The following is a 22,313-nucleotide window of genomic DNA, read 5'->3' as shown; positions in this document are numbered from 1 at the left end:
AATCTCACAAAAAGGTATATAATTAAAACGGAAAACAATCACTTCACATGGAAAATAAACCTGAAGATGTAAATACATGCTCTTGGCATTCTAGTTATTTTTCCTGCAGCTGTTTTATTGAAAAGACCTACCCAATTCACCAACTTCTTTTCTATACCATTTATCTCCCTACTAACTCTTACTTTTAACTATTCAGATTTGATTAATTGCTAAGGGACTGTTTTGTCCTTTGTTTAATGACTTCTGGCTTTTCTAAGTTCTGCACACGGCTTTTCAATCTTTAACCTTCTCAAGAGTCTGTCAGCTGTGACTCAGACAATATACCCGATGAACTAAGAATCTCAAAATCAAACTATATTGATGTATTCTCTTTTAGCAAGACTTCTTTTCTTACTCTAAAGCAGGAAAAAAAAAAATTTACTCTGGCCGATAAAAAAAATAAACCAAAGATACAATGCAGTTTAAACACACTAGAAAAAGCATTCCTTCTAAGACAATCTTTTTAAACTTTGGGAATTAAAAAAGAAAACAAACAAAAAACCAAACCCAAACTTACTCAATTACCCTTAAAATATGAAAAGCCCAAGATTTTAAGATAACCTTGGTTTAAAGATAAAGTGTTTTAGACTTAGAATGATTTTTAAAGAGAAAACACTGACATATATATAATTCTAGTAGTTGTTTCAAAATATATTTGTATACGATTCAGACCAAAAATTAAATTTTCTTCATCTTAAGTTAATGAATGATTTAAAAGTAACCAAACGTAAGACTCAAAGCAATACAATTCCATCAAATGCCCTAGACATTTAAAATTCTAACATTTACTCTTATCTGAGGGTAAGGTGGAGAGATTTTCTGAAACGAAAGTATACCAACCTTTCAGAAATCTGAGTCTTTCCATCTAATCTGAGGTACCTATGCTGATGATGTTTTAAGAGAACCTCTAAAATATCCAGCATCATGGTGAACTGGCTGAATAATACAACTCTATCACCCTGTGGAAATACACATATTAATTAGACACAGAAAAAGTAAAATTATAAGTATCTAATGAAAAACTGCTTCTTTAATAATAATAAAGTAATCATAGCTAAGGTTTCTTATTTTAGATTATATATAAGTAAATTATCTTCTAAACTTTGACCTAAAATTGATTTTTAAGACTAACTAATGGGGAATAGCTACTAAAAGTACTACTTAGATTGTGATCTTACAAATCTATTTCACATATAAATTGTAGTATTAATTTATTTTACATAGTATCAATATCTTCAATTTATTAATTTTGAAGCAATTATATAGATTGTCACCTATGAAATAATGACAATTAAAATTATTAAAAAAAAATTAATATAGATATATTCTACTAACTTCTGTTAGATGGAAGAAGAGTAATCAGGAAAATATATGCCCAAATACATCCAAAAAATGCTCAAACACCAGTTTCTAGAAGAATGTAGAACACAGGCTAAAGCTTCAAGAAAGTCAAATCATGCCAGAACTGTTTCAAAGAAGTTGAACTAACTGGGGAAACATATAAGGAGCAGAATTCTTCTTTAGTACCTTCTGTTTCAATTCAGACAAGATGCAGCCTAAAACTCGAAATTTTCCAGAATCTAAAATCAAGTCCATGTCTAACTGGAAGTTATTAATGTGTCGATACTGTTTACAAAGTACATGTAATTCAAAGTCTGTCATAACTTCCATATCTTCAAAGATCAGGTCAGGGTTAGCCTCACAATGTGTAGGTTCCTCAAAACAAAACAAAACAATATATACTTCAAAATGAAGATAATTTATAATATGATTAGAACAACCTAATAAAATTGTTCACATCTGATAAAATATCTAAATCATAAAATATTTTAGTGCAACAGATTTACCAAAGGAAATTAATATTCATTTTTTTAGGTACAATAAAGGGGGGAAGTTCTTATTGTTTTAGAGATAACACACTGATAAAGTTACAGATGAAATGTCTAGAATTTGGTCCAAAATGATCCTGGAGAGGATTCTAGGTGAAACAAGAGAGAGTAGTGTCATTCCAGATGATAACTGTAGAAAATGCGTGAAGGTTTCATATGCGTAGAAGATTTCATTATACAATTCTCTCTACTTTTACATGTCTGAAATTTTCCATAAGTTTAATATAAAAAATTTAAAAAAGGCAAACGGTTGCTTTAAACACAATGATCTGCAGGGAGAAATAGGGTTAGATTAAGGGAGAATGAGGCAAAAATAGAGAGTAACAGCTAAAACTGTAGACAAAATAAAGAAGAAATAAAATGAAGAAAATAAACGGACAAAAATGACTCATTATCCAGGACATACAATCTGATGAATCTTTTTGGTGAAAAATAAATAAAAGAAGTGCATTATGGAAGTCCAGACCAGGAGTTGGCAAACTTTTACTGTAAATATTTTAGGCTCTGTAGGCGAAATAATCTGTTTTGCAGCTACTCCACTCTGCCCTCGTACTGAGAAAGCAGTCACAGAAAACAAAGAAACAAAAGGGTGTGGCTGTGTTAGAACAAATCTTTATTTGTAGAAATAGCTATTGTCATATTTGGCCCTAAGGCCATAGTTGGCTGACTCCTGATGTAGACTGTCAGTCCTTCTTGGCTCTTACGTCCCCTATATTATTTTGAACTCTGTGTTAAAAATGTTTTTCTTAAATACGTGGTTAATTAATATGCTTACTAGGTTCAACGGTCTGATTTTTGGACTAACAATAAACCTCATGTTTATTAGTGCTAATAAAGCTTAGTGTTAGCATAATACAAAATCCTTACCTTTAGCATAAGCTGAGACATTTCCTTGAGTTTTTCAGCTGTGTAATATTGGCGATGTAATAAAGGATGATTGGCCATTTTTCTCAATTGCATCATGACATTGCACATTTCTGTGTTTTTTTCTGTGACACATTAAAAACAACAACAAGCTGATAGCTGTTTATTGAAATACATCTCAATGCAAACAAAAGGTTTTAAAACTATTTCTTCAAATTCCAACTAATTTTTTAAAAATGAGCAAATCCCACTATCATAGCACTAAACAAAATGCAGCCCTAGTACAGAATTATTTTTCATATAAAATTGTGAAAATCAGGTTATACCCATATTATTGATAGATTTTTTCAATCTGTTGAAAAGACCCAAATAGAGTTGCTCCTGCTTCTCTGACATTGCACACAACTCAATTCGATCTTTCTTAGGGGGTAGCTGCTTGAGAACCTGTGAAAGGAAAACAGTTGAAGCAGATCATTCAAATAAAGAAGAAAACAGATTTTAAAAAACCAATCATAATAAAAATATGCAGATAAGAGTTACCTCTTCTTTTACTCTTCTGAGAATAAATGGTTTTATAATTTGTTTTGCATGTGCTATTCTCTCCTTTTCATATATACTTTGCTCATCTGCTGATTTCTAAGTAAAATAAGAACATGACCTTTAGATTATTCATTTAAATGATCACAATGACAGTATTACACAACATGAAAATCTCCCTCACTACAATCTGAGTTATTTCCCATAGAAACTCAATTCATTCTAAATGGACTTGAATTCTGGGCTGCAATATATTTCTTAAAGCTCCACATGTATTTTGGGGTTTTGTGACATGTAATCGTGTACTCTGCAGAGGTAATGAAATTGAACTGCACTAGAATGGTATTCAGAAGTAATTAACTGATAAGTCATCACTGATTACACAGATAACTCTCTTGAAAAAATATGTGTGTGTTTAAGGTAGTTTGGGTGGAGGGGAAGAGAGAAAGAAGTAGAAAACTTGTATTTATTTGTGGAAAATGGTCCCAAAAGAAAGCTAGTGCAGGTCTACAGAAATGGGATGGTTCCTAGTCAAAACCTGTTAATTTTGGAGAAGAGGAATTTTATTCTAAGAAATCCTCCATATCCTATGATCTGCTAGGCCATCAAGTGGGATGGAATACATTAGTGAAAGCTAGAAAGGCAGCCAATTTGCAGTAGAAGATTATCACAGAAAATCCTCGCAAAATACATGTGATTTGGGAGTGTCAAGAATCTATATTACCATTACTGTACTGGAAAATGAGAGTTCTTGAAAACTACACTCTTACTTTTTCTAAGCAATAGGGAAAAAATTAAGCAGATTTTCTTTGAAATAGGATTTCTTTATTGTGACTTTTAGAAATTGCTACTTTTTAATTTATGGAGTTTTAATTCAAAACGTATTTCCCAGTATAGGAATTTTCTGGATATTCTACTTTTGCCCAGTTGTATAGTTTACCTATTAAAAAATGCTAATTTACCTAATTTTAATAAAGAAGATGGTAGCTCACATATTATATATCTGAGCTACCCACTAATTTAAAATTGTCATTCTTCAGAAAATTAGGGTATTAAAAACCAAAACTTTTACACAATGATTATAGAAGCCACCCATTTATTTCCTATTGTATTCTGGCTGACTTCCCAACTCATCCGAACATAGGGATATCAACTACTTAAACTTATTTCATAGCACGTATGCTACATGAAAACAAGAAAAAGAGACAAAATAGAAAAATGGTCCGGGTAAAACGCAAAGTAAGATAGTTGAGAAAAACTATGAATTTATGCTTACTGTCTTAGAAGAAAACATTCTTCGTATTTCACTGGTGCTACTACTGAACATGTGCGGCATAACAAAATTCAACAGAGACATGAGTTCTAGCAGGTTATTCTGCACAGGTGTGCCTGTGAGCAGCAAACGGTTATTTGCCTACGAACAAAGGTAAATTTTAGATTAGTATTTTTTTTATTTTTAAAGATCCACATCCTTCTTGTTTTCCCCCTCAGTGAGGGAGAAAAAAATTAAAACCATCATTAGTAATATAACATTCTGTCATAAAAGATAAGTAATTTAGAAAAATTATCATATATTGTACTTTACGGTAGAATGTGTAGAACTAAGTCTCATTTTATTAAGTAGGTAACTTGTGTTCCCACATTACTTTTTGATGAGGCAATGGAAGAAGACAATCTGATATTCATAAAGTTTGTCCTATAGAACAAAGGTTGGCAAATTGAAGCTCATGAGCTAAGAATGGTTTTTACATTTTAAAAGGGTTGTTTAAAAAAAAAAAAAAGAAAAAGCAAAGAACAAGTGACAGAAGCTGAATGGCCCACAAAGCATGAAATATTTACTTACCTGGTCCTTTACAGAAAAAGACTGTTGGTCCCTGATATAAAATACTACATATATTAAAATACATAATCTGAAATTTTATCATAATTGGACAAATTCACAGAACACTCTCTTACATTAATTGTCATAAGGTGCTGGTAGCGGATGGAGCCCATATTCTTCAGCATATGGCCCTCATCAAAAATTGCGTAATTCAACTTCAGCCGACGAAACAGACTACGATCATCAGAACTGCTGATTGCACAATTATACCTGTTGCAAAAAAAAAATCAATCTCTAAGATCATACCTTTAAGAGCATGGACTCGTGAGATTTAATGATTTGACAAATTCTTTTTATTTATATATTTCTAATAGCCAGTAGCTAAAAGATAACACTAGACACAGTCGGTACTCAAATAAATATTGATGTACTTATATCCAAAATTATTGATGTACATGTAACCAAGTTACAAAAGCTGCAATATGCAGTTAAAAGACAATTTATATGTTATAATGTAATTAGACAACTTCTACACATCTAGGAAGAGGCCAATTTGGGCACAATTTGTATGTAACCTGTAATTATTACACACTTTGCTTTATGAACCGTTATATTTTAAGAAGCAGTAGAAAAAAGAACATGAAGCTAAGACATTTCTGTTAAGAACATAACACCATTTTATTAAACTAGTAGAGTGAAACCAAGAAATAACAGTTAACAGCAGCTAGCAAGACTATATATGAAAATGGAGTCCATTTTATAAAGAAAAGATGAATTTTGGATGAATTCTTTTAATCATGACCTCCTATAGAATTAACAAAAGACTGCTATCATGGTATTATACACCAAACTGAAAAATGCCTGAATCTTCAACATAACTCATTCTATTGCTTTTGTTGCATAGTTCTTAGCATAAACTCTTTTATTTTACTACTAATATTTTTTAAACATTTTTAAAAAATTTAAGATGATGTACAAAATTATTTTTCCAAAAAAATTTTTTCTCAATACTTACGTGGTCACGATTACATTGTATTCTTCGTATTTACTATGAATGTTATATCTAATCTGTTTACGTTCTTCTTGAGAACCTAGAATTTAAAAATGACACACACACACTGATTGTATTTATTGTACTTTACTGTATGCTAAGATTTTAAAGAAGTCTCCAAAGTTAAAAGCATAATGACATATTCTTACCATAGTAACAGAGCACCTTTAAAGTGGGGCACCATAAATTAACTTCCCTTAGCCAGTTATCTATGAAACAAAAGAGATATTAGTTGCACCTGCTACAACAGGTAGACGTGTGCACTGAAATGAACACTAAAGTCTGAGAAGTTCTACCCAGAAATTATTTTTATAAAATAATAGAAGATAATTTTTAAAAATCACAGACTCCTCACAATTTTACTCTTGATGATTAAAATGACTTTGAGATTTTGAGGTGGCATCAAAATGAAGAGAAGAGGGCCAACCATTATATTTAGAGGTGATTATTAATTTCCAATTTAAAAAGGATTTTTTTTTTTGGTACATTCATACATACATTCTTACTCTACTCTACATTCAATCAAGAAAGAATGAAAGTAATTTGAGTGGGGATGAACTGCATACATTCTTTCTTAATAAATGTTTAATTATAAATTCAAAAGTGTTTCTCTTAAATTACTCATTAAAACAACTTAAAAGTATTATGAAAACAAATGATCTTTTCAAATGGTACATGATCTATAATAATTTATAGATAATCTATATAATAAGCTGAATAACTGACTTATATTGGAGTTATTTTCTTTAAAAAGACTTCCAGTATAATCAAACACACATATGCAAAGGGGTGAAAAGTGTAAGGAAACCAAAGAAATGAATATTCACTTTCACAAACTAAGAAATCTCACACACACACACACAAACACACACGTACACATGGTTTTTCTTCCCCTTGTATAAAATACTACTGAGTCAAGTAAAGCTGTCCACAGTATTACAAACCTATAGTTGATGCTGGAACAACAATCAAATGAGGACCATTATTACCCTCCTGATAGAGGTACGCTAGGAAGGCAATCGCTTGAATAGTTTTTCCCAGGCCCTAAAATGAAAAGTTTAAAAGACAATATACTAAATTTAAAAACAAACAAAAAACCCAAATAAATATTGGGAAAATGAAAGGAAAAAGAATATTTCTGGTTTTATTTATTTATGATTCCCCATGCAACTCTAGGAGAATTTCTACTATATTCTTAGTTCTCAATAACACATAAAACAGATGATAATCTCCAAGTGATACTACAACTTAGTTAAGAGTAGGAATGTATTTTAACTGCTAGTTAATATGTAATACACATTAATATGGAAGACCTCTGCTTGCATACAAAGGATATAATTTTGGTAACTGTTAATATAAAGCTACTATTTAATACATACTGGATGGATGGAGAATGACGTTCCAATGACTAACTGGAGCTGAACACACACCTATCCTATTACCCAGCAATTTCACTCCTAAAAATATATTCAAGAGATATGAGAGCATATGCCCACAAAAAGACTTGGGTAAGAATATCGATGCAGTTTTACTATAATAGCCACACACTGGAAATAATCTAAACTGCCATCAACAGGAGAACAGATAAACAAATTGTAGTGTATTTATACCATGAACTACCACAAGCCAATAAAAAAAACCAAAAACCAAACTACTGATACATGTAAGAAGAGGATGAATCTTAGTAACTTTATTATGCTTCAAATGAACCAGAAACAAACAGTATGTACTGTATGGATCTATTTATATAAAGTTCAAAATCAGAAAAAAATTATTCTATAGTGATAGGTGTCAGAATAGTAGTGGTGGTAATGACTGAAAAGGCGCATAAAGGAACTTTCTAGGATGATGGAAATGTTTATCTCAGAGACAGTCACATGGGTGTACATATATGTAAAAAGTCACTGAGCTGAACATTTGTGCATTTTATTTCAAGTAAATTATACACCAATAAAGTATTGCATTAAAAAAAAAAAAAGGCTCCTGAGGAAGTATAGCTCCTTAGGAGAGCTAAACATTGCCAACTGTTAGGAAGTGAATTGCCTCCAAACCCAAACATGTTGAAGCCCTAACTCCCAATGTTGGGGTTTATCTGGAGATAGAGCCTCTAAAGAGATAAGTAAAGTTATCATAAAGTCACAAGGGTAGGGACCCAACTTCTATCATAAAAGAAGAGATGGATGTATCTAGAGTAAAAGCCATGTGAGGACACAGCAAGGTGTCCATCTGCAAACCAAAGAGAGTAGCCTCAAGAGAAACCAAACCTGCCAACACCTTGATTTTAGACTTCCAGCCTCCAGAACTGTGAGAAATAAATTTCTGTTGTTTAAGCCACACTGTCTTCAGTATTTTGTTAGGGAAGCCCTAGCAGACACTACCTTATCATAAGTATTGTACTTTACAGGTTACAAAAACATTTTCACATAATATACCTCATTTGATACCAAATATAATCTTATGATACAGGAATTACATATGTTTTATTAATATTGGCTCTGAGAGATTAGGTCATTTGGTAAGGATTACACAGCCCACGAAAGGCAAATTTGGTACCCAGAACCCAGATTTGATTTCCAAGTCCAGTTTCCACAACTGTACTACTCTATATTCTATATGTAATTTCTAACTATTTTGAAATTCTGCATATATTATTCACTTTTCTATTAGATAAATAGCATCTCTGTTTTAACGACAGTATGAGGTATGTGTGCAAACTGTCTTGAAAAACTAAAGATTATTTTACTAGAAGCTAGCTAGAGAACAAGGATTATTATCTTTGTTAATTTTTATTTTGGAAAACTAATACACAATGTAATACATATATTCAATAAACATTTTCTCCACTGAACATGACTCATTTATAATAAACACTTTTTAAAAAGCATAGCTGGAGGAAGGAAGGTAAAGGTTAGATTAAAGGTCAAGTTTCTACATGACAATACTTGGACTACTGGCTGTAATGAACTTCCTAAGCTTACCTTCAAGTCAAATGTGATTTGGAAAAGAAAAGAAACTCAGAAACATCTAATAAAAGTAAAATGACTGAAATGATGGTGATGATAAACGTGTAGATTTATTTACTAACAAGGACAGGTATCTATGATAAATTTTAAAGGGAGCTATAGAAAAGCACATGTAGTAAAATCTCTTTTAATATAACATATATATGTATATGTGTATGTATGTATGCATGCACAAACACACACCTTCAGAAGAAAATATTCTGGAAAAAGATATACACCAAAATAGTACTTACTTTAAGATGGCAGGATTATGTGTGATTTTGTTTTTTTTCCTGTGTATTTTTATGTAACATCTAATTTTAAAAACACATTTATTTATTAATTTGATGAGAAAGACAAAAAACCTATTTTCATTTTTGACAGGGAAGTAAGGAGGTTAGAACTAAGACAAGCAACAGAAAACTGAGAGGAGTGAGAGGGATTATACTTTGGTAAGAGCAGTAAATTAACAGGGTCAAGGGAAATTCTCATCTTTTGAGTGACAGCAAGGATACCTATTAATGATAAATCCTAGAAATAGAGTACTACTTACCATTTCATCTGCCAAAATGCCATTCAGTCCGTGTTTATGTACCAATGCCAGCCAATTCAAACCAACCTTCTGATAGGGCTTGAGTGACAAACTGGTAAAGAGAGAGTTACCAGATATTATAGATTTATACCTCTATTAGTTTTCTCTACTAGTTTTCTGAGAAGAGGTTTAGGTTTACAATGTACAAAAAAACTGAAGTATCTAGGTCTAGTCTTACCTTTTAACTTACTGTTAAAAGCTATTTACACTTACTTAAGAAAATGAACCCAAAACATAATACATTTTAAAAAAACTCTCAAATTTTATTCTGTATTTGTTGTTTCTGGCAATAAGAATTACAAAAAAATTTTCATATTCAGTCATAATGTAATGCCACCAAATTAATTCCATAAATGATCAGAATATTAACTATGATAACATATTACTAATATTTATACTCTAGAAAAATGTATTGTACTGATTTGAATATTAGCACAGTAAGGAACTTAAAGTATTAGAACAAAAACATACGCATAATTTGCTACTTTGCCAGGCTGATTTAATAAAACTTTCTGACTGAATGCCAATCACCTCTAATATCACTGGTATGTGTAATTCTGGAGGATGTATGTGTGTGTGTATTTATGTTTGAACTACATATAAATGTAAATTTGCTAGGCATCAATAAATATCAGTGAGTAGAAAGCAGCAGGCATGTGTCAAAAATCTTATTTAATTTGTGAACATGTAAACAGACTAACCCCTGGGACTAACTTGCTTGGATGGCAACATGGAAGGGGTCTAATGGACGAAATGGTTAGTTTTTTCTAAAAGTTCAAGCGGTTAAAAACTAATAGCAGTTATTTACTGAACATCTATTATATACAGATATACAAAAATATCATTTTCTAGCATCACCTCATTCAATCTTTTAATATGCTATTAAGGTAGTTATTTTTTAACAGATGAAAAAACCCGAGGCTCAGTAATTTGCCCGAGGTTGCATAGCTACAAAGTCTTATGGCTAAGATTTTAACTCAGAAAAGTCTATCTCATGCAAAAGCTTATTCTTATACTCACTAGGGAAGCATAAACCCCACATTAACATGAAAACTTAGGACAAGGCCATGCTTCTCACTCTACAGCTTTTATCCTATCCCCTTAATTTCCTGTTACACAGATCCTAACTGCACATAGAGAAGGGGTCTGATAAATGGTTCTGATAAATGGCTCTGATAAATGGTTAAGGGGTCAAATTCTGAAATCAAGACACTTTAATTAGAACAGGGATCAAAGAGGTGAGGTAGAAAGATATCCATCTTAAATCAGAATCTATGTTTCAACTGTGGGGTACACAATCTATAAAACGGTTCTCATTTGAAAAAATTAAAAGTATAGGTAGGAAAAATCAGCAGTATTGCTGAAGTCTTTACAGTTCATTTTTTAAAATGTCTTTGCCTTCTTGGCCAATATAATTTCTATGCCACTATGAAAGTAATAATAAATAGAATATTATCATAGACATTTTAATTTTCAGGTCCAAATAAATTCTACTATACTGGTAGAGTAAATGCTAATATTGGAATTCTAGACACTATACTTTACATGCATTATTACTTTATTTAATCTACATTATAAAGTAGATACTATTATTGTCATCATCTCCATTTAGAGATGAGAAGCTCTCTCTGGGATTCAGAGCAGTTAAGTAACTTGCCCAAGGTCCCAGCTACCCAAATGCATGTCTGCACTGGCAGAGCTGGTACCCAATCCAGTTCTGATCCAGCCCCTAATCACTAAACAGCAAACATGAAAGTTTTCTCTCTCTGGCCCACCTACTCTACAGTCAAAACTTCCTATTTTTAAATAGAATTTTCATTGTTTTCCTGAGTCTTTCCTACTGTCTTAGTCGTCCCCCACACATTAAGGTTCACATTCCACGAAAATGATGAAACTTGGAAAGGCAGGCATATTACATCACTTATAAATGCATCCCAAGGGCCAACATGCTACCCCAATGTAAATTTATCACAAATAGCCAAGAAATATTCTTAACAAACAAAAATTACTGAATGTATGTATCACCAACACATGTTGAGAACGAGTCTAACTATTAAAATATTCTTCACTATACATAAAATTTTAAAAAGTGACGAGGAAATTTTGAGAAGCATTGAATTTTTCATTCAAATAAAACTGTTTCATCCACATTCACAAAGCAGCTATGGTAGCTGTTTTGATCAGGACATTAAATACCTCGCAGGCGCTAATATTTAGCTGCTATACAATCATACCTTCCATTACTTTTGACATTCAAGAGTTTTGTAACAATTTTTGTGATTGCATATGAACCCCACCCACTAGTTTACAAATAAGAATGTAATCTGCTCAGGGTTATCCAAATGGCAAGAACTATAGCCCGGGCCTTTTGAATTAGGTAAGTGATCTCTTTTCAAAAGGGGACTACAAATATCGTTAAACTGAAGGTTTTCTTACCTCCCAATGAGGAAAAAAGTGATTTTAAGATTTTCTGAGGTCATGAAAGAAAATGAGGTAGCATGTTATTTTAAAGTTACTTGTTTTGTCGGGGGAAAAAAAAAAAATCCTTCCAGAGAGTTACTATAATTTCTTTTCAGAGTGAAAATTAAATTGGGTTTAAATTTCCTGTCAGAGAAAACTAGTATCAAAATTATTCTGAAAGGTGAGAAAGGCCTGAAGTAGAAAACTGGAGTATATACAATGTGCTAAATTTAAGTTTAAAATGCAGGAATAGAGGGCTAGAGAAACTTCTTGAAGTAGTTCATATGAAACAGATTAGGGACGCTAGTTGACCAAAAATTTATGTCCCTTAAGTATGTCATGAGTGCTGAAAATACTACCACAATAACAGTTTGTACTAAGAGTAGTATCCAAACTACTAAAATGTTTATATCATAGTACTCTGAGTTAGTCAACACATCTGCACTACTGATTTGCATTCACATCAAATGGTTTCACAGCAACTGTTTAGAAACAGGATATGGAATCATCCTGGCCAGCTGAGGAGGAACAAGATCAGAAGAACGTTAGTAGATTTAGCCCCGAAAAAGACAGGACACGCATAATTAAACATTATTTTATACTGAACATGTGATAAACCTTTTCAGTTAAAACAGTTTAAAGCTGATAAATTTTAGATAAGCCGCTGAAGCTTGAGAGATGGCTACATCTATGATAGGAATAAAATAGGAGAAATACTGAGGTGTTTTTTTTTTTTTACTTTTTCCTCATTGTATTATATTTTAACTTAAGGTAATTTTAGTTTTGACATTTTAAAATAAACATTATGAATGTAATGGTTTTGAGATACATATGAGAATTTTTTCCCTTGCAAAGACTTTATTTTTAACAGGGAGTTACAGCATGTGTGTATTTCTTTTATCTCTAAAAGGCTATTTTTCTTCTGTTATAATTCTTAAAAATTTCTAATAGGAAAATAGTTAATATAATTTTGCTTCAAAATAAACTTTACTATAAAGAATTTTTTCTGTTAAGCAAAAGCACAACAGCTTATTCATTAGGATAGTTTAATATTTTCCTCTGTGGGAAAAGTACTTTAAATGTTTCTATACTAAGCAGCCATTATGCTTGGGCAGTTATACCAAGTAAAAATCTGCAAGTTGCTTGCGCAACTTACATTGGCTAAAAACAAAAACCGAGACAACAAATTTCACCCCCTAAAAGTGCATTTAAATAAACTCCAAAGAGACTATCTATACAGGTTTTCAGAAGTTGTACTTTGGGACTAGATCCAAGAAGCACCTAAAAAACCCCCAAAACTATTTTTCTCACCTGTTTAATATTTCATTTAAAAAATCCTCAGTCTAATGAAAAGGATAGCTTTATTACCTGATCATACTATTTACAAGTAATAGGACTTTGTGGATGTGGGTTTAAGAGAGAAATTTTTTAAGTGATGCAATAAAGCACTTGATTTTTTAAACTCCAAATTATGATAAAGTAGACTCAACTGGGTAAGCCTTGTAGAGTGAAGAACTCCCCATATCCAATGCTGTAGAACAAGAAGGAGCAGCTCCAACTACACTTTTAGGAGATGAATTTGCTGACATGGTCATAGTTCTTTCTATGCAACAGAGAAAAGAGCTTCTTTGTGGGAACTGCATCACGTTTCCCTACACCATCCCATAGCACCCTAGAAGGGCACAGAAAAGATTGTAGCTTACTATTAAAGGCCAGTAACCGTATCTTGATTTTTTTTTTCATATCTTGACTTTTAATTAACCAATGATCAGCAAATGTGCTTTGATCATTAACTGAGAAAAATATCAGAAGAAGTATATAAAATCACCAACTAGGGTAAATAATTTTAATGAGACCCTAGTGCTAATCTTATTAAATACCTATCAGAAATATTTTGAACAGAAATAATTCATTTTAAAAATTACATTAACACTGCAGAGTATGGATATACCATAAATCATTCTAACTAGTCTCAGATCTTAGAAACTTTGACTGTTTCCATGTTCTTGCCTCTATATGTATATCACAGTAAACAATTTTATACTTTTTTTTAAAAAAGGAAGCATTCTGAACAGTTCTGAGTTCCCAGACAACCTGAAAATAAACTTTTAAAAGAAGTTCAAAACAACCCCCCGCCCGCCATATCCCAACATCATGCAAAGGAGGGGTGTTCACAATTACAAAACGCCGTTTTCATACGTTCTGGCTGTTGGACAAATTTTTTTAGTGAAAATAATTTAGTGTTTATTTTTTGCAAGAACTCGGACAAGGTATTTTACTGACAGTAGCAGTTCGGGTAATATACTTTTTAAATATACACTTTTTATAATTTTTCCTTATATAATCTATTTAATAAAAGTGTCCTTTTCAATTTTTATGTGTTTTTACCTCAAAAAGATTAAAAATTTTGGGCTTTTGAAAGCATTTAATCACATATATAGGATACTTCAATCATTTCATTTACGAGCAAAAGGAAATTGAACGAAGACAAATTTTTACACTGATGCAGTTGAGCAGCCGACTCTCTGAAGCACTAAATTAAGTAAAGAGGTACCTAAAACCACCTTTTCAGCTTCTGTGATTATATATGAAATTATCCGTCATCAGACAAGGAAAACATAGGTTATATAAGACCATAATATCTCCTCCCTCTAATTTACAACGTGATAATGGAGTAAAATATCCTGACTCGGGGGAGAGGGGGTGGCGATCAATGAAAAACAATTCATACACCACTTATGTGCCATTACAGGAAACCCTGGGTTTCCCTTTTAAACATTAGTTTTCCTACCATGTCCACATTTAAGTTTCCTAGGCACAATACAGGAATAAATTCAAAATTTTTATACAACTGAGATAAAATAATGAATAGGCACATACAACAAGTATTACCTTTGGTTTAGAATGGAGGGTTGTTCTATGTTCCATCCACCTCCATTTCCAGTGAGCATGGTAACTTGTTTTGTCAATTTATTTGAAATGTCTTCACATTTGTTCATAAGCCTTATAACTACATCCCTTTCTTGGATCAGTGTTTTACAGTGCCATATCAAATCTTCTGATAAGCCATTCGTTTTGGACATCTTTGTGAACTATGGCATGAAAAGAAAAATAATTTAACAGTTCAGATCTAGTAAATAGGGAGCCAATTTCTTTCTCTGTGAGGGAAAAAAGTTTGTTAAACTTTTACTAATGACCTTAATCAAATGTGAAGAGAACCTGCATTTGCATTATCACATTTCAGTTTGATAAATCCTACTGTCATCTCAAACTCATCATGTTGAAATAAAACATACCTTTCTCCTCAAAACGCACAATCTCAAGCTGGCTACCTTGACCCTGGTAGCTGTTCTCTTATGGGAGAAACTCTAAAGTAATTGTTAATGTCTCCTATCAGGTTTTGTCTTCAAAACCTCGGATTTATGACTATTACCAAAGGTAATAGTGCCAGATATAAAAACTGCATACTAGATCTCTTGCCTCCATTTTTGTCACTTCCTATGAATATAAGATTAATTTTCCTAAAACATACTTTGCCCTATCTATCATCAAAGTACAACCCCTCAAGCTTTCAAAACTCCAATTATTATTTGTCACTTGATATTTTACTCTAAACTGAGACTACTACTACTTGGAAAGATATTGCGTGAATCAAAAGTATACCGTGACCAATTCAATAATTTGATAAAACTTAAGAATAGTATCAATTTCAATACAAGACTTGTATAAATGGGTTTGTATGAAAACTCAGAACTTCTTTCAAAATGTATTTGTATTTATTTTTCTAAAGGAGACACTGAATACCTTACAAGGTAAAAGCTGTAACAGAATTAGAATTTTCCCAAATAGATAGCTGAAAAAAATAAATCCTGAAGAACTGTACAAAAAAGTATTTTTAGTGTAAAGGATTAGAAAAAAGCCCAGTAGCTATTTGAAAGCTGTTTGTTGGGCAAAAAGAAAAATACCATAATCCAGACAGAATAAAGGAAACTAAACTAAAACCATCTGTTAGAATAAAGCCACACATGGTTTTGATTCATGGTATCATATTTAGCATATTCTTTCAAGTTATGACAAGAATCTCATTAACAACTCTAAATAATCCCCATGAACACAGTATTTCTAAGTTCACAGAGAAGCTCAAGCAATAGAAATTCAATACTTAGAGGATATACTAAGAAAATTTCATAAAAAATGCAGTTTATAATAACATGTATTTTTCATATCTAACCTAGAGTAGGTTGGTAGAAATGAAACTTACTCATCTATTCCAAAGCCATGTTATTACTGTACTGCAGGAATAAAAAACAAAACAAACCAAAAACTTAGCATGCCACAAAATGGCATTGTGAAATAAAGTGATTTGTACCCTACTTTGTATTTTCACAAGGACAACATTCATAATCACAATGTAACCTCCCACTCTGTACTTTCCAGGGAAAAGATTTACACATAAAGAACAGGCTATGTAAGAATCAGTGCCTTGAAGATTTAATGAGGTTCTACTAGAACTTTTAATTAAAATATTTTTAATTTTTAAATGGAACCCCAAAATTATAGGCCAAAAAACCAATCTCATGTCTATTGTGGGGTATGTGTGTTTGCGATATGTTATGTGAGAGAACCAACAAGAATAACCAGGAAAAAAAAAGAAGGAACACATATTGTGTGCTTTGTATGTGCCAGAAACTACTAGGTGTCTTTTATTCACTAACTCATTAAGTCCTCACAACTGCAAGATCAGTCCACCAGTTCTGGATGAATAAGATTCAATTTCCAAGGTCACAAAGCAGGATAAAAGATTCCAATGTCTATGCTCTTCTCTTTTCACTAAAACTAGTACTTCCCAAAACAAAACAAAAAAAACCTTAAAAGTTAAAAAACACAGGGGGGAAGGGTGGGATTGACATGTACACACTGCTATATTTAAATGGATAACCAACAAGGACCTACTGTATAGCACAGGGAACTCTGCTCAATGTTATGTGGAAGCCTGGATGGGAGGGGAATTTGGGGGAGAAAGGATACATGTATACGTATGGCTCAGTCACTTTGCTGCGCACATGAATCTATCACAGCATTGTTAATCGGCTATACTCCTATGTAAAATAAAAAGTTAAAAAACAAAAACCCTTTTTTCTGTAACCAACTGCCATGTATTGTGTTGTTTTCTTTTCTTTTCTTTTCTTTTGTAGTTAAGTACTAACCTGGATGGTGAAAGTACCTGGTATACAGACATAGTCCCTTGTCCTCGTGTGGTTTATAGTCATTGGGAAAGACATGCAACATACAATTTTAAGTCTTAACAACTGGTATTATAAGGGAAAAAACAAAATTTCATGGGTACTTTTCACAAGGAGAGTAATATAATCTAGGATCTAGGAAGTCCAGAAATCAGAAAGAACTGTTTTGACTCAAAGAAGATCAATTCAGTATGTCAGAACCTAGAGAAGTAAGAGAGAAACATACATTAGAAAAAAAAAGAAACAACCAGACATTACCGTTTCCTGATGAAAGAACATATCACCAACCATGTAATAGTACTGATGGGAGCATTTAATTCTAATCCTAATTCCACAGAAAATATAACCTGAAAAGCCCAGAGTGGGAAGCTATAGAACAAATGATCCAGTTTCTTCACCGAAGATATTACAGGAAGGGGGGAGGGGGAGGGAGGGGGGGAGAGAGAGAGAGAGAGAGAGAGAGAGAGAGAGAGAGGGAAAGGGAGGTGGGGAGCGGGGCACGGAGAGGAGAGATGAAACAAGGTCAGACATAAGCTGGTACTGAACCTGGTGATAAGTACATGAGGGTTCATTTAGTATTCTAATTTTTATGTTTGATACTTTTGTAGGGGCAATGAAGGGGTGTGCAAAAAGCAACTCTTACTTCATGATGCTGCAACAGTTTGAGACTTTTAATGAACTTGACATTTTGGTTATTTCTGAAGTCAAAGTTTCAATTTAACTCCCTGAGGCTTCCCACTCTCTTTATCCTCTTTCCATACAAGCCAACCAACATTAGAGATGATCCAAATTATTGCTGCTGGTTTAGAATTTAGATCTATCTAGTAGTGATACACTGTTCATGAATGCACGACATCAGCAGACAGATTTTCGAGGAAGAAGTTTCATTGTTTGATAAATTTGCTAGAATTAAGTTCAGTTATGGCTGACAGTAAACCCAAAACATCAGGGGTTTAACTAAAACAGAAGTCTATTTCTCTCTCATGTAAATGAAGACCCCAGGGGGCAGTTCAGATCTGGTACAGAGGTTCCAAGATCAAGAATTCTTCTACTTTGTTGCTTCAATATCCTCAACCTGTGAGTCCTCGTCACACTGACATCTCAACCAACAGGAAGAAGAGATCCTTTAAGGACGCTTTCCAAAAATCACGGTATACTTCTGCTTACATCTCACTGGACAGGAATTTGTCAAATCGCCAAAGGGAGGCTGAAAAATGTAGTCTTAATATATTGTGGGTAATGTAACCAGTCATAAATCTGTTTAAAAGCACAGAGGGCGTTAAAAAAAAGAGAGAAAAATGATTTGATCCAAAAAAGTTTGACTCAATATGACTAGAACTGATTTTGGGGGAGAGTAGAAAACTATAATCATTTCTTAACATTTCACTAATAATATATACAACACTTCCAACACAAAATATTGTGGATATCTGCAGCTAACATTTTTTAAGAGACAGACAATTGAACGGGCACTTACTTTATTTAATCCTTAGCCTTCTCCAGAGGTCACTACCATAATTACACTCCACTTAGAGAGGAAGAAATACAGGAACAGAGAGAGAACTTGCTTAAGGTCTTGTAAGTTGCTAGAAAATGTCAGAATTGGGATTCAAAACCAGGCCATCTAGCTCCACTATATTATTTACCCACCCTCATGTATGGTATTTACAAAACCAATGGAATAAATAAAGAGGCATGAATGGAATCCTGAAACAAGAGAACCAACACAGAGAGAAAAACAACATTTCTCAGGATGTTGGGGAAATGAGATTCCAATGTCACAGCTGATCCCCTACCGCAGGTCATAAGACTCCAGAAGAGACTTTTTCAAGAAGATGAAACTGATAAAATATCTGAAGTGTCTAAAAACTGAGGGGAAATTTAGACAACTAGGGAAGAGTTTAGAGCTGAAGTAATAAGTATATACAAAACTAAGAAAACAAAAACCAAGACAACGAATAAGTAGGGAAAACAAAATGCTGAGCAAGGAAAAAAAGTAATCATGTAGTATATTACATGGCTCAGCTATAAAAGGCATTTGCATAGTCTAACAACATATACTAAAAAATGATTTTCAAATTTACCACATTATTAACATATTGATAGGACTGGGGAATGGGGAATGGGGAATGGGAAATGGGCATGTGAGGTGAGACAGACAGCGAGAAGAGAGCTAATCCTACCACAATGCTATAATGTCTGTGTCATGTCAAAAGATAAGGCCTGCAACTGAAAAATTTTAAAAAAGCATTATCTTTATATTCCTAGATATGGAAGTGATAAGAATCAGACAGAAGATGTAGAAGCAGTTATCTGTGGTACAGGAAATAGGCTGGAGAAGGGGATGGATATGGATTTTCAGGGAGAACAAGCCTGTAGAATTTTTTAACTTGTTGATCTAAATACACGCATAAATAATAAAAAAATAAAAACATTAAAAAAAGCCCAACATTTAATTCCAAAACATTTTTATTAGGTGTGTGTGGGGCAGGGAAAATGGGTGTCTGCCCCTAAGGAAAGGTGTGAGAACATTCTACTGTTATGTTACTGCTTTCTGAAGACAAAAAGCATTTAACAATCCTGTAAGTTACTTAGCTTCACTAAAACAAGACCTAAGAAATACAAAGTACTCTGTAAATGCGGGATCCACTAGTAAGTCTAAAGTTATTGATGAGCACAGCAAATACGATCCTAATCACATAATATGAAATATACAAACATATTCATAAACAGATGGATGCTAAATAAAGTCTTAAGTGGGGATTATCTTCGGTAGAATTTTGGCTAAACTTGATTTTCTTCTTTGTTCTCACATGTACTGTTTCAATTTTAGACAAAGAAAACAAATCGTTCTTCAAAAAAATGATAAAGCTATTTTCTCAAAGGGAAAAAAAGAGAAAAAAAGTAACTGCTACTTAATTGGATAATTACATGAAAAAAGAACATCAACATGGCCCTGATTACTATCTCTTTGATTAAAAAGTCAAGTATTAGTTTAAGGTCTTTATCTTTTTAAAACAGTCACAGACTGAAGTACCTATCTCTTGCCACCATGTGTCACTCTTACAATACAAATAATTTTGAATTTCTACAGGAAGGGGGAAATTGTTTAAAAGCAGATTTAATTCCCCACCTAAGAAGTAACATTATTGAGGACAGGAGTCTTAAATACTATAAATACCTGGGAGCAGCCTACAAAGTACTCAAAATGCATTTATAATTTTAAAATAAATATTTATCAAACTTACAAAAATGAAAACAAAGCCTGGATACAGTAATCACACACTTTACTGAAGCCACCCTATCAGAAAGTAGTATGCATTACAATTCTTCGAGTCACAAATTTAGACAGACATTTTACAATAAAGCAGAAAAGAAAACCTGTGGCCTAAGTTACTGGTGGATGGGAGCAGCACAATGACGAGAGTCATGTTTCCACACGAGGTAAACCCAGGTTGCTTGGTTAACAATTAAAGAAAACTGCATTTATGCTGATCTAAATGTTAAGGAAGTAAGTGCATATATGAAAAATTTTTAGATTGAGCTATTTATGAATGAGCTATTCATGAATCTTGATTTGATCAGTATACACTACGATTCTGATTAAAGTACAAAGATGCAACATTATAAGATTATCATAGACGTAATAGCATCTCCACCCTATTTTGCACAAAGCTAGATAAAAATTCAGTAAGTGGTTGGTGAACTGATGCCATCAAATGTGTGAAATCTGGCAATAAAAACCCCAATTTTAGCACATTAACAGTACACATTTTTAAACTAATGACATTTTGGCTGGCTTTGTTTCCAAAGTCTACATGATTTAATGATGTGATTTCTTACCATAAGCACATACTTTACTGCTATGAAGCAGAAAAATAAGAGAAATGGAAAAATTATGAAGAAAATCTGACACACACTATTTAGATTTTGATTTTTAAAAAGGGTATAAAGCTGCAAACATAAATACCCTCAACATAAAGAACTTATTAAATAACCAAATTTTCCTCATGTAAATAAAATAAGGGTGACTAGAATATCTCAGAGCATTCTAATTTTTTAAAAGTGTAATTCTTTGACAATAAAGTCATAATCATAATGTACAACTTTTCAACTTTTGTTTTAAAAGGCACTGCTAAAATAATTTTCACATTCAAATTAATTTTATAATAAAATAACACAATGAAATACCAATGATTACATTTAACCTATCAATGTTACGGAGACTTCTGTTTTAGCAAAAAATCACAATGAAAATGTATGTGTTTACTTTGATTTGTTGGCTCAGTATGCACTGTAATGAAATATTAATGAGCTTTAAAGTTCTGCCAAATTCCCCAATCCTGAAGACTAAACTAAGATTCAACAATGATGTTAAGAGTTTATTAGACATTTGCACATTGTTCTTAATATATAATGCCTTGTAATTTTCATTAAAGTATGACTGACGAACAAAATTAAAATTTCAATTAATTCTCTTAAGAATTTCTAAAAACAGTAGCTATGAAAACAAAAGTAAATGCTTTTTCTTTTGTTTATTTTTGAAGTAGTTCACAGGTACATTAGCAAGCCTCTCTGATTAATAGGGAAGGAGTTAATTATATAATATATATATATTTTTTTTACCAAAATGTACATAATATTGACCTTTCCTTTGATGACTTTAAGACATTAAATTGATCTTTAAATCAGTCATATTCAAAATTCTAAAGTAAATCAAAGTAGAAGCTGAAAGTTCTAAACAAATTAAAACTCAAAGCTCATATACACTGACTTGCTAAACTGTTCATTTCCAGGAACTTGTATTTACTAAC

At 32.4% G+C, this 22,313-nt stretch overlaps 1 protein-coding gene across 3 annotated transcripts in view; it reads right to left on the bottom strand.

Moving 5' to 3' along the window:
- Positions 1-22,313, bottom strand: part of SMARCAD1 (SNF2 related chromatin remodeling ATPase with DExD box 1) — a 68,076-nt gene that overhangs the window by 4,303 nt on the left and 41,460 nt on the right. For all 3 annotated transcript variants that reach the window (XM_068542456.1, XM_068542457.1, XM_068542455.1), the window contains exons 10-21: positions 15,149-15,348; positions 9,758-9,848; positions 7,147-7,246; positions 6,352-6,411; positions 6,167-6,242; positions 5,286-5,421; positions 4,606-4,743; positions 3,333-3,428; positions 3,119-3,236; positions 2,796-2,917; positions 1,567-1,755; positions 880-998 (exon numbers count right to left, since the gene is read on the bottom strand). In XM_068542456.1, coding sequence (XP_068398557.1) covers positions 880-998; positions 1,567-1,755; positions 2,796-2,917; positions 3,119-3,236; positions 3,333-3,428; positions 4,606-4,743; positions 5,286-5,421; positions 6,167-6,242; positions 6,352-6,411; positions 7,147-7,246; positions 9,758-9,848; positions 15,149-15,348 — 1,445 coding nt within the window. The remainder of the gene's footprint in view (positions 1-879; positions 999-1,566; positions 1,756-2,795; positions 2,918-3,118; positions 3,237-3,332; positions 3,429-4,605; positions 4,744-5,285; positions 5,422-6,166; positions 6,243-6,351; positions 6,412-7,146; positions 7,247-9,757; positions 9,849-15,148; positions 15,349-22,313) is intronic.

Source organism: Eschrichtius robustus, chromosome 4, assembly GCF_028021215.1.
Source record: "Eschrichtius robustus isolate mEscRob2 chromosome 4, mEscRob2.pri, whole genome shotgun sequence".
Lineage (NCBI taxonomy): Eukaryota > Metazoa > Chordata > Mammalia > Artiodactyla > Eschrichtiidae > Eschrichtius > Eschrichtius robustus.
The sequence above is the reverse complement of the archived record's forward strand: the minus strand, read 5'-3'. Positions and strand labels throughout refer to the sequence as shown.